Raw genomic sequence first — 17,819 nt, 5'->3', positions numbered from 1 at the left:
AGACATGAACGCAAAACATTGTGGGAGCTGCCAAACAACTAATAACTCAAATCCTATGAATAATCATTAAATAAATTACTAATTTAGTGGTCAAAAATTACTAATTCAGTGGTCAAATTACTAATTCTACTGAACTGACAGAATAGAGTAGCAGTTAGGAGTGCAGGCTCTAGTGGCAAACTGTCTAAATTTGCATCCCAGCTCTTACTATCTAGTGGACATTGAACAAGTTACTCCACTTGTAAAATGTGGATGATAATAATTATAAGGCTATTATGATATCATAGGGCTATTATAAGTATTAAACAAGCTCATATATATATGAAGCCCTTAGAACAATGTCTAGCCCATAGTAAGTGCTCAATAAATGTTTGCCAGTTTGTCACCATTGTGTAAGTCACAACTTCCATTTGGCATTATCCTAACAAATGATATTTAATAAAATCCAAAGAAAAATGTCATAGAAAGCAATCATTCATTCCACAAATCCTACAAAATGCCATGCATTGTGTTAGGTTCTATGGGGAATAAAGATACAAAAAAGACCTAGCTCTTGTCCTCAATAAATTTACAAACTAGTAGGAGAAACATACGACTTAATAAAATATAACAAAACAGAATAAATGTATAGTAAAAGTGCTACACACACACACACACACACACACACACACAGAAGAAGGGAGAATTCTGCCTTCACGTAGAAGATAGCATTTGAGCTGAAATCTTACTCAAAGAATGAGCATGATTTCCATACCTGGAAAAGGAGAGGGGCAAGGGGACAACAGAACAGAGCGGAAGCACACTCCTAACCACTGGAGCGCCAGGGAATTCCCAAGAACAGGGTATCTCAACAAGATCAAAAGCAGAGAAGCATTAAATTGCTTAGTACTCCTGGGGTGACATGCGGTTCATTCACTGTAGGCGTATGAAGAAATGCAGGGATGGACCAGGCTGGATATGGCTATCTGTAGCCAGATCATGGAGCCCCACCAAGGAACTAAGACCTGACTTTACGGAGGCAGAAGGAAAGGTACCCAAACCGTAGCAGCTGAGAGAAAGAGACAGGGCAGTTAGCAAGCAGCTGATCAGGCGGGGATGACGTGAGCAGGACCCAGGGCAGAGGCGGTGGAAGGGGAGTACGCAAGAGGGGATACACATGTGGAGTGAAGCTGGCTTCTGTAGGGCTCGCATACAAGGGCCTTCCCATCCGTGGAGGCTACATTTTAACCTGAGATCTTGAAAAAATGCTCACTCAAGGAACCCTCACGTGTTGAGACAGAAATATGTTCCTGCCTCTATGGCTTCGGGTGTAGCCAATTATCAGTCACAATATAAAATTACCCTAGAAGTAGAGATAATTCCTACAAACTCAGGTTGATTTTCTAAAGTCCACTGTCTACACTGGGCAGCTACCATCGTCAACGATCATCTCTTAATCATCTCTGTGTAAGGCAGAGGGATACATGAGGGACTAGGAATGGGAAAAACTATAAGTACAGGAAAAAATACCCTCTGCCTGGGGAGACAGAACATATTCATAAAGAGGCAAGGCACCTTAAATCCTCCTCTGAACAAGGCAGGGAACAAACAGTTGAATGAAGAGAACACACACTGCTACAGGTGCCCAGAGGAGGAAGCGATTCCTGGACAAAGCGGCCAAGGGAAGGGTTCACGACAAGAGTGACACACGGAAGCTGAGCCTTGGAGGTGGGCGAGATCTGGGTCGGAGAAGCAGAGAGGTGTTCCCACTGACATCCTGCCTCCAAAACCACCCAGCCTTTAAGATGCAGCCATGCAATATAAGGTCACAGAACAATGCATAATATAATAAAGAAAAGAAGGACAGAGAATAATCCCATTTTTATAAAAATAAAAAAGTGTGCATATACTCACACAAAACCAGAATGTCAAAAATGTTACCAAAATGTTCCAGTCTAGATAGTAAGATTATCAGGGGTCTTTGTTGTGCGATAGTTTCTTCTTTGTGCTCTTCTATGGCTTATACATTTTCTACAATAAATAAATGTCTTACGTTTTAAAATTACTGACCTCATTTATGAAAGTGGAGAATTAAATCTATAAATCAATTAACAGATACTTACTGAGCGCCCATTTTGTACAAAGGCATCATTAGGTAGCTACAACACTACCTAAAGGAGGTGAGAAAATAGGTAAGACTCGTTCAGGGATACAGAGCTCTCAGGAAATGTTGCCTAAAACAATGCTAAAAACAGATTATCAACTTAAAAGTTCTATGCTTATAAAAAGGATAGTTTGGACCAATGACTTTCTATCGCAGATCAACTCTGGATCATGGATGCTGACAGAAAAAGAAAACAGTACAGGTGTATACTCAAATGCACACTAACACCCCTGAATACGTTAAACTTCTCATCATAATAAACTCCCTAACACAACTACCTAATGGTGGGTCAGACAACCAAGGAGCACAGGAGAGGATTTCAAACTTCAACCTAAAATTCAAATGGGCCATAATCTCCACACGGATATGAGCATGGAATTATAAATCTAGAGTCAAAGAGAACTCCTCTGTAAACACACATTTTCCAAGAGCCCTTGGAAGAGCCCTAACCCAGGCAGTGAGCCAGGCTGGGGTTTGAGTCATCCTTTGAGCCTGGCTGCCTCCACAATGACACAGGCCCCTGTTGGCCAAATCAGGACAGCGCCACAGCCCAGGTAACCACACCCAAGTCAGCAGGCTCCGAGAAATGCCACAGCGCCTCTCAATTTCCCTTACTGACGGGAACAGGGACTCCAGTGCAGAAAGTTTCCAGCCATTTCTGTTTTGCTTTCAGTTGAATGTGGTTTCAGACTCTTTGTTTGAACGACTTTGCCTAATTATCAGGGAGGACTATACACTTAAAACTAAGTAACAGAGCAATTCTGTCCAAATCAGATGCAAACGAGGCAGAAGAGCTAGCCTGTGGTTCTCAGGTTCCACAGCCAGGACAGGGCGGCCCAGCTAACTGTCTTGGTTTACACTTTCCCTGGGGGTTGTGGTAAACATTTCTGTCAAAAAGGAGGAAACGCTGGCTCTCCACCCTTTAACCTCCTCTGCGCTACAAGCAGAGTTACAGAGAGAACAACGGGATTAGCAGGATTTAAGAAGCATGAACCACATCAGGATCAGCCAGTGTTGCCTGCGACTCACCTCACAACCTTTCGATTCCACTGCACTGTTGCCAAGGACCTGCCTTTGCTGACTAAAGCTGCTGAAACTGTGCTTATTTTTAGAAGCCAATTATTAACTAAGTCAGTGGTGCTTCTGTGAAGGTTTCTACAGAAGAGACAAATGCTTTATGGAAAAAAAGAGCTCAAAAGCTTTTATTCCTGCATGAGAAACATCAACCCTGAGTCCCCAGTTCTCTGGTTGCTCAGCTACCACCTGAGTAGGAATCTACTTCCCCAAAGACAAGAACATTCCTGTTCTGATCAGGCAGCATCCATGTACCCCTTGGGTCTCAAAACTCAGACTGGGCAGTGCAAACACACCTTATGTCTAGAAAAGGTCAGCCCCTAGCCAGGTACATTAAGAAGATGGGGCTCCATACACGTTGATGACAAATTTACTTTAAACTGCATCCAAAAAACAATCTGAGCAGTGCGTAAGTAGACAGTACGTGGTAAAGCAAATATGGCAAAATGTTAATGGTAGAATCTAGGTGGTGGCTTTAGAGTGTACATTACACAATTCCTTCAACTTTCTGTACTTTTGAAATTTTTCATAGTAAAATGTTGGGGGAAAATGCCAATGACAAGGAACATCATGCAAAGACTGTGACACGGAGAGAACCAAAGAATCTTAGAAGCTGGGATATGGCTAATGAACAGAGCTCTATATATGACAACACCTTTGAAATGTGGAAGCTGAGACAAAGCAGAAATCCCTAAAGAGAAGTGGCAGCCAGTGGTCAGAGAATTTCCTATCACAAGCAGCCAGCGCAGGAGTTCTCCTGCAGGAGGGCTTGCTCAGGGACCAAGGAGAGGTGAGAGGGCCCAGCCCAGAGTAGAAAGCTACTCTGGAGCATGGCTACTTGAACTTCAGGCCACAACTGCTTCCTTACAGGGTCCCGTCCCTGGCAACTCTGAGCCTCTCCACTAGGGTTAGCAGACAGTTCCAGCTGCCCTCTGAGCCTGTGTATACCCAAGAACAGAAGACCCTAACTCTCTCTTGAGCCCTAACTCTCTCTTGAGCTCTGACCATGCACTCTCCCATCCTACTTCCCTTATCCAGTCATTCAACACATATCACCTAATAGGTGCCCTACACTCTGCTTGGCCCTCAGAAAGGTTTTGACCCTCCCAGTCTCTGACAGCCAGTTTTCCACACTCAGGCCTCCCAGGGTAATTCCAGAGATATCTTCTGCTTCAGGGACTTACGTGGGAGGATCTCAATATCCCCAGAGAGCCAAATCCATGGGGGAAAACAACTGACCTGCAGGTACTAGAAATGGACCAAGAGAATGGGAAACCAGCCCTTGTGACATCCTGTGTCATCTCCTCCTCCAGGAGGGAAAGGCTGGACAAGGGCAAGGAGCATGAGGTTGTGATCAAGGTCTATGAATACAGAGTGAAGAAAGGATTCCAGGGCTTCCCTGGTGGCGCCTTGGTTGAGAGTCTGGCTGCCAATGCAGGGGACACGGGCTCGTGCCCCAGTCCGGGAAGATCCCACATGCCGCGGAGCGGCTGGGCCCGTGAGCCATGGCCGCTGAGCCTGCGCGTCCAGAGCCTGTGCTCCACAACGCAACAGTGAGAGGCCCACGTACCGCAAACAAAAAAAAAAAAAAAAAAAGGAAAGAAAGGATTCCAGAATGAGGAAGCCTCAACACAGGTCAATTTAACACAGACAGAAAGACTGAACTCCACATGGCAAGAGGCCACAAAAGGCCAATAAAAGAGGTTCCAGCAGGATCTAAATAAATGAATAGGGCACTGACTATCAACGTTTAGGGCCTGATCTTAACCTCTGAAGCAAGCACCCTGGAGTTCAACCATGCTCAAACCTACAGATAGCCTCCTGGTTCCTCTATTAAAGGGAGAGGAACAGAACTTGGAGGTTACTTAAGAAAGAATTTCTGATGGTTCAGAAGACAGCAGACATGAGGTGATGCATACCTTGTGCTCAGAAGCCCTCACAGTGGACACACTGATACTCCTCACTTGAGAAGGCCCTAGAATACAGCCATGCGGCCTGTGAACAGCTCTGGGGGCAGAGACGCTGCTCTCAATGGTTCCATCCCCTTGGCAGCTCATGTGGCACTTTGCCCTAATAGGCACTAAAATAAGTGTTTGTGAAGCTGAACCCATGGTGATTAACTAATGTAATCAAGTGACTGGCTACAAGTGCCAAAAACCATAGAAACACAGAATGTTAGCATGGGGAGGGGTCCCTAGAGAACATCCGGTCCAAACATTTCTCTGCAGAAATGAGAAAATCTTGAGAGAGTATATGACTTACATTATGTAATGGAGAGACTATGAAATTTAAAGAAAGCGGACCTGGTTAGAGACACTGGTTAGAGCTCAGCTCTGACACTTACCGGTTATATAACTTAGACTACTTACTAAACCTCTCAAGGCCTTGTTCTCTCCATCTACCAGCTTGGGGTGGGGGTGGGGGTCAACCCATGTCATATGACAGGGCTGATGTGATTAAGAAGTCACATAACATGGAAAGGACCCAACAAGTGGTAGAAGATGGAAAAGCTAGTTACTATTATGTCCAGCCATGCCACCACCCATCTTCCGTTACTTTGGCAAGACCCAAGAGGAAAAAAGGCTACTCTGGCCTCTCTTGTTTTATCACTGGTTGACCACCATCACCTCCACCCTCTTCCCCTTCTAGTTTTCAAGGACCTCCAGTGCCATTTACACATCTTCATCCAACTCTTGGGCTAAAGCTGGAAAACCAACCATCATCAGCACAAAGAGCACAAGAAACCCAAAGGATAAGGAGCAGGCCCCTCCCCCCGCCCCACCAAAGGGAGGTTAAAACCCAAGTGGAAAATAATCAGCACCCCAGGCCGGGGCTAGGACCAAGCCAGAAACATTCACATGCTTCCCACAGAGACTGCTTCACTCTCCTTGAAGCAAGAAGGAACGAGAGCTTTCTCGGTGACCTTCAGACGCACAGAAGACATTTTCAGAATCTGCGTTCCATATGGCGCCACAAAAGTCAGCACATGACTGCAACACTGTGTATGGCACTTCTTGATCATTGAAACGAAGAGATGTTCAAAATAATGGGGGCACCAGCAAGGGACAAACCTCTCAGGAGGGTTCTCCTGGAGTTCATTAAGACCAGGCCCTGGGGCTCTCATTCCAGAGGTGAGGGCAGGTCTAGAGAGTCAGAAAGGAAGTGGAGAAGTTGCTGAGGGACACTTGGCTGGACTGAAAGCAGAGCAACCACGAAGCATGTAGACTCAATCATGTCAGCCCTTGTCTCTGAACTGTCAGCCCCAGTGAGAATAAAGCAAAAGCTAAAGTTTGCAGAAGGCATGCTCTGAGTCACACAGTGTGCTGGAAGACTTACAACTCTTATTTTAATCAATCCTCACTATAATGAGGCAGGTATAATAATGGCCATTTTATAGATGAGGAAACTGAGAATCAGGAAGATAAAGAAACTTGCCCAAGGTCATGACAAGAAGGTGACAATCTGCAAACAAATAATTACTGAGCACCTGCTGTGGCTTTGGAGACACAATGGCAAACAAGACAAGGTGTCCACTTGGATTTTTGTGGAGAAGGGAGATATGAATAAACATCTCAGATTCCAAAGTCCCCTGTGCCATGCTGCCTATTGGGGACAGAAAAGCATTAGCAACCATGAAGCCAGCCTCTCTCTTTGAAATTCTGGCCATCAAGGATGGAAACAGAGCCCCAGTCACTATCCGGAAGATTCAACAAAGTACACTGGGGTCAGACAGCCTTAGTTTAAATTCTACCAATTCCACTTATGGAATTGTGTATGACCTTGGGTAAGTTATTGCATTTCTCTGAGCCTCAGTTTCCTCATTTTTAAAATGTAGATAATGTACCCAACTCAATAAGGTGTTATAAAAATGTAATAAAATATTAATTTGCTTCGGGTAGTGCTTGATATGATATACACCCAATAAATACTAGCTTATCAGTAATAGTTTTGCTAACCCTGCTCTTAAAGCCGGTTATAAACTCTCTGAAAACAGGGACTGTTTCACTTATCTTCATAACCCCAGAACATGTACCTAGCACACAGCATGGCATGTAATAAATGGATTTAAACTATATTAACCAGATTTTACCCACATCAAAATCTTGGGGTCAAGAAAACTGGGAGATGTGCTCTTGGTACAACCACCAGGGACACCTGATTGCTGCCACCTCTCTTTGAAGAGACAGGGACCTAGGAAGGAGGCCTGTCATCTTCTTGGCTATTCCAACTTCTACAGCCAGGCTTCCCACATGCCCAAGACAGTGATCTGGATCCAGGGAGGAACAAGGAAGCAGCCGGTCACATCTCAGACCAAAGATTAGACCAGAGCCACCCACTTCCCAGGCCGCTGCTTCAGAGGCTGACAGGTTGCCACATACCATGTGCTCCATGCAGATACTGATCTCGCCATCACTGTAGAATGCACCGTAGAAGCCCACAATGTAAGGGGAGTTGCACTCATGTAGAACCTGCAGCTCCCGTATGATCTGGTTCCGGATTGCAGGTTTGATCTCCAGGTGAATTAGCTGGGAAAAGAAAGGTAGAAGGAAGAGAAGCTTTAAAAATATATGGATGGATGATGGATGGGTGGATGGATGGATAGGAGCTTTCTTAAATGCTTAAACTCTTAAAGGTAGGAAGAGAGGAAACAGGCAAGTTTTAACAAACAAGTTTCTGCCCAACCAGAGCACTGAGTGCCAACATACCAAGGCAGGTGTTGGCACTGGAGAAGTGGCCAGCTGTGCCTCTACTCCTGGGAGCCAAGACTGAGGAAGAGGGGGCTCACCCCTCCCAAGAACAAAAGGACCTGTGCAACTGCGAGATATGGGGAAAGTGGCCTTAAGGACTTGGTTGATACTCAAGGGTTGTAGGACCAGAAAGGTATGAGGAACTGGGTCTGCCAATCTAAGCTGCCCTAGAGATTTACCCTTGACTTAGGGGTCTGATGTGATTGAGATTTAACCAAGGCCTTAGGGGCCACCTTATGTTCCCCACCACCCCACCCTCAATGTTGTCCCTTGTTTCAGCTGGGGAGACATGTGACAGATACATGAAATGGTTACGAGATAAGGCTGAGCTTCTAAAAAGAGCCATGGACAATGAGTGTCAGAGGACATGGAAGCAGTGGTTACCAGCGCGGGTGGGAGCAGCTAGAGAAGGCTAGACAGGAGGCGGGCCTTGAAGATGGGCAGTGTTTGAAAAGATGGAAGGAGTAGCATGAGCAAAAATATGTGGACAGAAATGAACATGGTGTGCTGTGAAACACACAAGAGTCCAACCTCGCTGTCCAGAAAGAGGAGGACACCAGGAAGGGAAGTCCAGCTCAAAGACCGCAGGCCATGTTGGGGAGCCAAGATGTCATACTGCAGGGAGATGAAGGGGAACTACTGGCAGGGGTGGAACTCGCAGAAACAACATGAAATCAGTGTTTTTTCTGTGTCCCTGGGGCTGGGTAAATGAAAGCAGCTTCTGCTCTTGATAAATGGCAAACGAGCACAGAGAAAACTAACAAATGGTCACTTGCTGTTATTTTCCAGTCTGGGCAGCAGGATAAATACCCTAACACATCATGAGTGTGTTTATCTATAATCTAATAGGTAACATGAGTTCAAAATTCAAACAGCACAAAAGGGTACTGAATGAAAAGTCAGTCTTCTTTCTACCCTTGTCTCCAGGCCCCTAGGTCTTCTAAAAGGTAATCCAATTACCTGTTCACCAAGGCAAGCTTGATTCAGTCTTTTTTTTTTTTTTTTAAAGTGGCCTCACCTTTCTGGCCATAACCAGACCGGATGGCTTGTGGGAGACCTTGAACACCACACCTCCATTGCCAGCACCCAGCTCACTGATCTTCTCAAAGTCGTCATCCTTCAGTTCTCCCACCTTCTGCTTCTGGGTAAGGAAGGCCTCAAGGCGCTTCCGCTGCTGTTCATCGAGCTCCAGCTCCTCCAGCTTCTTTTGCAAGGCCTCCAGGTTGGTCCTGTCCCAAAGTAGGAAGCACAGGTCAACACTGTCATCAGAGAAGTCCACCCAGAGGAGCACCCTTGCTGTGGAGAGCTCCAGCTCTGGGGCCAGAGAGAGAACTGATCGAGGAAGCTTGGGGGAAGGTCCCATCTGCTGTGGCTCTACCCCCTGCACTCCGCCACCCCACACAACTCACCACAGACACACTTCCCCTCTCAAGGCCTGCTCTCCTCATTTGTAAAATAGGGGAATTAGTTCTCTCTCAGTATGCTATGAGCCTACGAGACGAACTGCAGAATCTACTAAAATCCAGAGTGAGCCACCTTAATTTGCTTTAAAACCCCAGTATCAAAAGACCCACTAGTGTTGGTTTTAACAACACCATATACAAAATAAAATCTATTTCCTAAAACCACTAAATTGAAACCAAAGCACATTATCAAAACAGGCTCTAAACTGAATCACAGTAGAAACCCTCCCTTCCATTGTGATCAGATCAGGAACAACGTCAATCAAAATAGAGCAAAAAGGATACACCTAAATTTTTATTTTTGCAAAACATATGAAAGTGCATTCATTCACCCACCTGCTAACACAAGGCGAGACCCTCTCTTTAAGAGCCCCACATCATCTTTCTTACATAAACCAGAAGAGAATACAATGTCTATAATTTCCAAATACTGATTCTTTAGCATAAAAATGTAGACAGAGTAATCTCAGAATAAAACTTTAAGAGTTTGATGGTTTCCCCCAATTTTAATGCTCACCTAATTTAACAGTATTTTTTTTAATTACCATTTCTTATTTATTTATTTGTGGCTGTGTTGGGTCTTTGTTGCTGTGCGTGGGCTTTCTCTAGTTGCAGCGAGAGGGGGCTACCCTTCATTGCAGTGCACAGGCTTCTCATTGCGGTGGCTTCTCTCGTTGCGGAGCACGGGCTCTAGGCGCACGGGCTTCAGTAGTTGTGGCACGCGGGCTCAGTAGTTGTGGCTCAGGAGCTCTAGAGCGCAGGCTCAGTAGTTGTGGCGCACGGGCATAGCTGCTCCGCGGCATGTGGGATCTTCCTGGACCAGGGATCGAGCCCATGTCCCCTGCACTGGCAGGTGGATTCTTAACCACTGCGCCACCAGGGAAGTTCCTGACAGTAATTTTTTTAGTGACCTGGACTCACTGAGTATTTCCACAGCTTTTAACTAGTATTCATAGGTGGGGGGAAAAAAAAAGAAAGAAAACCACTTCGTTTGCAGTCGTATTTCATCAGTTTCTCTGATATTTAAATACATACATTACTTAATTACAGTACCAGCTACAACTGTACAAATGACTTTCGGAACAAACCAGCTCTTGGTAAGCACATAATTCAACCAGTGGGCGCCGGAGTGAGTGGGTATGGCAGACAGCAGCCTACTAGTGTGTTTTACATAAAGAACTGAGGTGTTCATTACTCCTGGGAGCTTGTTAAGAGAAGGGTGGTAAAGAGAGATTCCACCGTGTTTCATTTGACTTTTGTCCCTAGTCTAAACAAACAACACAGGTGACAAGACAGGCAATCATTACACATCAGAATGTTGGTGACCCCCTTCCCTCAATATACACACCATTTCTGAGCTTCGGGGTAGGAGCAAGCATAATCTTCCACTCTTCATTCACACTCCAAACCTTAAGAAGGCAAGGAGATGGAGACCCAATGCCTCCCCAGGGTATGGGAGGATCCAATAGTGCCTTACAAATAACACAGTACATGGGGCCAAAGAGGACACAAGGCTGACTTTCCCAACCTTCCTCACTGGGTAACTCTTGGGGGAAGAAGCCTGGTGCCTGGTCCCCCCCAAGATTTGTAAGTTGAATCCCTAACCTCCAATGTAACTACGTTTAGAGATAGGATTTTTAGAAGGTAATTAAGGTTAAATAAGGTCATATGGGTAGAGTCCTAATCAGATAGGATTGATAGCCTTATAAGAGAGGTGGCCTTCCCCCTACACACTCCAAGGAAAGGCCATGCGAGGACACAGCAAGAAGGCAGCTGCCTGCAAGCCAGGAAGAGAGGCCTCACCAAAACCCAACCATGCTGGCAACCCAACCAGTCCTCATCTTGGACTTCAAGCCTCCAGAGCTATGAGAAAATTAATTTCTGTTGTTTAAGCCACCCAGTCTATGGCATTTTGTTATATAGCCTGAGCAGACTAAGACAGCTGGTCAATATTCTCATCCTGCTAAAAGGCTGAGCTCAGTCTCACTGCTACCCACAGTCCCTCAGGTGTGGGGACTGGAACCAGTGTGGCTGGGACTGCACAGTGCACACCCTCTGGTTTCCCTTCTCTAAGGTCTCTCCACAAAGGAGCCCCCTGATGACAACATTTAGAAACACATGTCAAATACAGACAGACCCTACAGCTAAAACTTGGATGAGGTTACAGCTGCCTGGAGGGCTCAGCAGTCTGACTGGAAATGCAGACTCCAAAAAGCTGCTGTCAAGAACACACACACACACACACACACACACACACACATCACACTGAATGTGTACGAGGGCGAGAGGGAAGGAGGGCTAGATGAAAGGACAATCACTCTCCTTACAACACTGTACTTTTTTAGGTGTTTTACGTGCATTAATGCATTTAACCCACAACCTTACGACTACAACACATAGCAAACTCAAGCACAGACAGGTGAAGTAACTTGTCCAAGGTCGCACATCTAAGCGGCAGAGCCAGGATTCAAACCTGGGCAGAGAGAATCTCTAACCTTAATCATGATGCTATATTACCTCTTCAAAAAGTTCAATACGTCCAAGGGAGGCAACTTGCAAACATGGGTAAGATCCTAGTGTGGAGCACGTAACACACCAGGGCTCAATCAGACATGAAGATGGTGTACCTACAGGAAGAGTCCTTTGCCCCAGATGCAATCCTGTCTCCCCTGTACATCAATCTGAACAACTGCCTTGCAAGTAACACTGGCCGCAAGAAACTACACCCATTTGGGGGTGGTGGGGGGCTGGGATGGTGGGAAGGTGGGAGGGATGCTGACTCTGCTCATTTTCCTGACTCTGCAGAAATAAGGAATTCTCCCACCTTCGGGGGGAAAAAACCCTAAGTCTGGGCTTTGTGCCACATTCCTCCCCACCCCTCTCCTATGCTCCATGGTCCAACCGCCTACCCCATCAGCTAAGGAACTGGCTTCTAATTTGTGCTTTCAGAGGGTGGAGCCAGGGAGAGAAGAGACACTTATGGTGGCAAGACTTTCCTAATGGGGGGGTGGGGGGACAGAGTTGCCAAATTAACAAGTCATTAGTAATCAGGAATCCCGGATTCTTATCCCAAATTGGAAGACAACTAGCTGTGTGACCATGAACAAGTCATTTAACTCGACATCTGTTTTCTCTTCTGTAAAATGGGGTAACAAGATGCTTACTTCACCAGGAGAGGATCAAAATAAAAAACTAATGGGACGAAACCCTGGAATTTTGACACATTTCTACACAAATGTTAAGGCAGGTGGGAGTGGGTTGGAAGATGAGGAGAAGCCACAGCAGCAACAGCAGGATTCAAAAATTACTGTCTTTCCTGTAATTTAATAATTATTAAAACCCCCTAAAAATTTTTCAGGGAATGAAAGACAAAAGATTTTATCTGAAGGTGAAAGGAAAATTCTGGCATCAAAATGACTTTCATGACTCATTAAAAAGAAATCAATCAATGAGGTATCGGTATTCAGTACTGCTTCCTCTCACCCAGGGAGTGGATGGTGTTCAACAAGGCTCACTTGTGCCCTCCCAAGGTGAAATGCTTCAAGCAAAGGAAACAGGAAGAGAGTGGCCCCTCACCCCTCAACCACACCACAAATCTCCAACACTCAGAGGACAAGAACTGGCCTCCTTCACAATCTTTGGTTTTAACTGAAATCAGCAAAATCAGAACTAGGGATTGAGAAAAGAAACTGGAGCCCAGCACAATGCATCTCTGACACACACAGCCCTCTCCAGGGACCAGCTTTGATGGCTCCAACCCCCATCACATTCCCCACAGCAGAAAGGAAACGACATGCTGTAACATGAATTCTGCACCAGGGCTGTCTTACAGTAAACACAAGTTCATCCAGATACAAGATTATAGGCTTGAAATGGGAACGCAGAGGAAAAACAAGGAACTTGGAGAAAAACACAGGTTGTCATTTGTGTTCTGAAAACACCAGAAAGGCACAATGAAACGGGTAGGGAAAGGATGATCCTGGGCAAGAACTTCTCCTTCCCTCTCTCTCATCTCACCCATCTGCTCAGCCTAATTACACTACCACAGCAGGAATCTTTCATTCGTGGCTCAATGGCTCAAATCAAGGAGCAGTATAAAATGCAGCGCAGAGAGGGACCTTAAAGACCACCCTATCCAACCTATTTTACAAGTGAGGAAACGGAGGTCCAGAAAGGACAAAGTCACACAGCTTACTGGTGGCAGGTCTCCCGACTCCTGAAATAGAGCTCCTTTCAAGGCGCCACACTGCCACCTCCAACTCTGATGGTCACTGCAACAGGAAGCTGACCTAAAGGAATGACTGAAGGGGGAGAGAGGTGATGTCCAGACCAAGGAATGGGGTCTTCAAACTGCCACACACCAAACAGAAATGGGCCACAAATGCATGCCAAACACCAGCCAGCTGTCTGTCACCAACCTGAGCAAGGCTGCTACAGGTGGCAGGCCCCACCTCCACCGGGAGGAAGCACAGAGGGAAGAGCAGGGGATGACAACACATCACTGTGCTGGAAGGAGAGAATGGGTCCCAGTGCAGGCGGGTCTCCTCACCAGAGAGCCCAGGAGTTGTGAAGTTCTCCCTTCCCTGTGGCATTTGGCAAGAGGGCAGGGAAGAAAGAGGGAAGGAAAGGCAGAAAGACCCAAGCTAAGAGGGAACAGCACCCAGAGACTAAGGCTGCAACCCTTTGATCTATACTCTATACCATTCCCATCTGAGATATCTTGGAAGTTACCTCCTTTTCTGGTCCTTAGTTTCCATACCCATAAAAAAAAGTATATGGGGAGTAGGGTGGGGAGTTTGTCTAGATGTCTCTAAGGAAGTCTGCCAATGTGACAGCCAGCTGAGGAGGTGCAGAATAAGGCTGAGGGTGTATTCAGGTTGAGGAGCTTCAACCGGGTAGGTGAGGGGAGAGGGGGAGAATGTGAGGAAAAGATAAGAACTGGCATCAGGGGTTTCTACCCAGTCAAACCACGGACAGCAGGAGATGGGAGGCGTTACAAAGAGTAATAAGAAAGGAAAGGAGAATGGGCCTGAATGAGGAAGGCAAGGGGGCCGAAGGTGTAGCTTACCAACTTCCAGACTCCAACTAAACTAGCCCATCTGTGTTAGAGAGTGTAGGTGTGCCAACCAGGGACAGCCCCAGACAACATGGTGGAGAGGGGCTTATACCCTCTCACACCTCAACCCTATAGGCCACTCCGCGAAGGGCTGGTTAACTAACTAGGCAATAAAATTCCAGGATTATGTACACAGGCTCTGTGAAAGAGGCCAGATGCAAAAGAATACATACGATGTCATTCCCTCAATATAAAATTCAAAACTGATCTAGGCTATTATAAAGTTAAAAAGTGATGCAAACTATCACATACAGAATGGATAAACAACAAGGTCCTACTGTACAGCACAGGGAACTATATTCAATATCCTGTGATAAACCATAATGGAAAAGAATATGAAAAACAATGTATATAACTGAATCACTTTGCTGTATAGCAGAAATTAACACAACATTGTAAATCAACTGTACTTCAATATTTTAAAAAATCCAAGAACAAAAAAACAAAAACAAATAAAAATAAAGTAAAAAAGTGATCACACTTTGGTGGGGAAGGGTAGTAACTAGAAGGGGGCATACGATGGTTAATTTTATGTGTCAACACTGCTGGGCCACAGTGCCTAAGATATTTCGTCAAACATTTTTCTGGATGTCTCTATGAAAATGGTTTTGGGTTTGTTTGTTTTTTTTCAGCGGGGGGGAATGAGATTACAATTTAAATTGGTAGACTTTGAGTAAAGCAGATTACCCTCCATAATATGAGTGGGCCTCATCTAGTCAGTTGAAGGCCTTAATGGAACAAAGACTGACCTCCCTGAAGCAGAAGGAATTCTTCCAGCAGATTTTGCCTTTGGACTCAAGGTGTAACTCTTCCATGGGTCTCCAGCCTGCCAACCTAACCTGAAGATTTTAGACTTAACAGGCTTCCACAATCACATAAGCCAATTCCTTTAAAAGTTCCAGTCAGTGTCTGTCTGTCTCCTTTCTCTCTCTCAATCTCAGTATCTCTCGATAGCCAGATCAATCTATCAGTCTTGGAAGCTGTGCTCTGATTTCCTTTTATTCTTTTTTGTCCTCTAGGTGTTTCACCTTGGATAATTTTTACTGACTCATCTTCAAAGTCACTGATTCTTTCCTCAGTTCTGTCCGGCTTGCTGATGAGCCTGTGGACCTTTGATGTCATATTCTTTGAAATTTCTATAATTTCTTCTTGAATCTATTTTTAGTTTCCACCTCCTCTGAAATTCCTCATTTGTCCATGTATGCTGTGTAACTTTAAGATATTGATCATGGTTATTTTAAAGCCCCTGATTGATAAACCCAACATCTGGGTCATCTCTAAGTCTGGTTCTGCTGATTACCTTCTCTCTTGATAATAGGTTGGTTTTTTTCTCTCTTGATTTTTGATTAAACGCTGGACATTGTGATAGAACAGAGACTGAGGTAATCATCTTTATACTTGGTAATGGACATACTCTTCTGTCATACTGTTAGTGTGTGTTAGGCTATTAGTCAAAGTTGAGCTGAGTCGGGGTTTTCTTGTTAATGCTAACACCACAGGCTACAAATTTCTCCAGTGATGGGTCATATCTCGTGCTTAGAGTGAAGCCTGAGCTGCATAGGTTTTTTTCTGTGTTCCTACTCCTCCCTCAGCTTTGAATTGCCCTTAATGCCTGGCCACAGAATGGGGTCTTTCTCCATGCTCTTGGCCCTCTTCCAGGGGTAGACTGCAATTACTTTAATTTAGTGCTAGGCTTATGGTAGGGGTAAAGAAATTCTCTCTTGTCCAGCGTTAGTCTTAAGCAAGCCCTGTGAGCATATACTTCCCCTCCTCTCCATGGCAGCCAAACTCTATCACATGTCTGTGGCAGTTCTTGGGTAGAACAAAGTTTTCTATACCTCCTCCAGCAATAGTAGACCTTTGTAGATCTCTGCTTGTTGGTGCTGAGCCTAGCTTTGGGCTTATATTCTAAAGCAGCTATGGGAAGCAATGCTTCAGTGCAGCCATTCTCTTGTATCGTTTATAATGTGCTTCACTGAATTTAGCAGAGGTATTTTTTTCTTTTTCCTTGATGCTGGCTGCTCACATCTTGGGCACCTACTCTTCTAAGCTTGCTGACAGATGTGTAGATGAGAAAAACTTCAAAGTCACTGTTCTTGAAAGTAGCCCCCAGACCCACTTCTAGGACCAGAAATATATACAGGAAATCTGCTGCTTCTGGGTCAGTAAAGAGCTGGTCTTTCACAATGCACATGAAACTACTTGAAAGGAAAAAAACATGCATGTGGCTGCCAGACACTCTGTGCTTGGGAAATAGGTGTGAAGGCTTTGGGAGGCAGAAGACCTGGGTTCAACTCTGATGGTAAATTGGTCTGTGAACTTGTACAAGTCAATTTCCCTCCATTTTTCTCATAGGTAAAATAGGGGAGTTAAGCTAAGTGGTGTTTAAAGTCCATTTCAGGGTTAAAATACTCCAATCCTAATATCAGATTCTTCCTGTAGTATTCCAAGGATAGAACTCTGCAGCTAAGTACCAAGGCCATAGACATCTGTAAGCACAGTGGTTGGCTTCCCGTGTTGTATGGTTAGAGGCCCTAGTCATTACTTCTTGTCCACATATAAACCCCACTGACAGTTATCCCATCCTCGTTGCTTTTTCCTTTGATACTAAATCAATTGTTTCATCTTGCCAGGTCTTCTGTGAGAATGCATGCATTTTGACACTACAAGACCCTTAGTGAAATAGTGAAAGGAATACAGACAGCTAAGGGCAGTTTAAGACAATGATGTGATGGTAAATAAAAGTGACTGCAGAGGGGCTTCCCTGGTGGCGCAGTGGTTAAGAGTCCACCTACCGATGCAGGCCACACGGGTTTGTGCCCTGGTCTGGGAAGATCCCACATGCCGCGGAGCAGCTGGGCCCATGAGCCATGGCCGCTGAGCCTGCGCGTCCGGAGCCTGTGCCCCGCAACGGGAGAGGCCACAACAGTGAGAGGCCCGAGTACCACACACACAAAAAAAAAAGTGACTGCAGAGATTAAATGAGAGTGCAATGTAAAAAAAAAAAAAAAAAAAATGCTGGAATCACCAAAAGTGATATTTAATATTTTATGTTGTTGTCAAGTAATTATTGGTTAATAAGATTTGATTTGATAGTACCTACTACTACTGATTTATTGTATACCTGCTGTATGCCACGTATTCTGCTAAATATGGATGAGCTCCTAAATGCCTAATACCACCATGACGTAATTCCCACTGTTAGCCCCATTTTACTGATGAGATTCCTGCATTTTCATGCAATAAATAAGTAATCTAGAAAAAATGCACAATGT

At 45.1% G+C, this 17,819-nt stretch overlaps 1 protein-coding gene across 2 annotated transcripts in view; it reads right to left on the bottom strand.

Moving 5' to 3' along the window:
- Nucleotides 1–17,819, bottom strand: part of MAP2K1 (mitogen-activated protein kinase kinase 1) — a 79,703-nt gene that overhangs the window by 35,833 nt on the left and 26,051 nt on the right. Inside the window, exons 2-3 of one of the 2 annotated variants that reach the window (XM_029237627.1) lie at nt 8,984–9,194; nt 7,597–7,743 (exon numbers count right to left, since the gene is read on the bottom strand). In XM_029237627.1, the coding sequence (XP_029093460.1) occupies nt 7,597–7,743; nt 8,984–9,194 (358 nt within the window). Of the gene's footprint in view, nt 1–7,596; nt 7,744–8,983; nt 9,709–17,819 lie in introns of those variants that run through there. The other variant, XM_029237626.1, reaches the window with a different exon arrangement.

The sequence above is a fragment of the Monodon monoceros genome, unplaced genomic scaffold, assembly GCF_005190385.1.
Source record: "Monodon monoceros isolate NGI ecotype Baffin Bay Population unplaced genomic scaffold, NGI_Narwhal_1 Super_Scaffold_21, whole genome shotgun sequence".
NCBI lineage: Eukaryota > Metazoa > Chordata > Mammalia > Artiodactyla > Monodontidae > Monodon > Monodon monoceros.
This window is presented reverse-complemented; position numbering and strand designations above follow the sequence as displayed.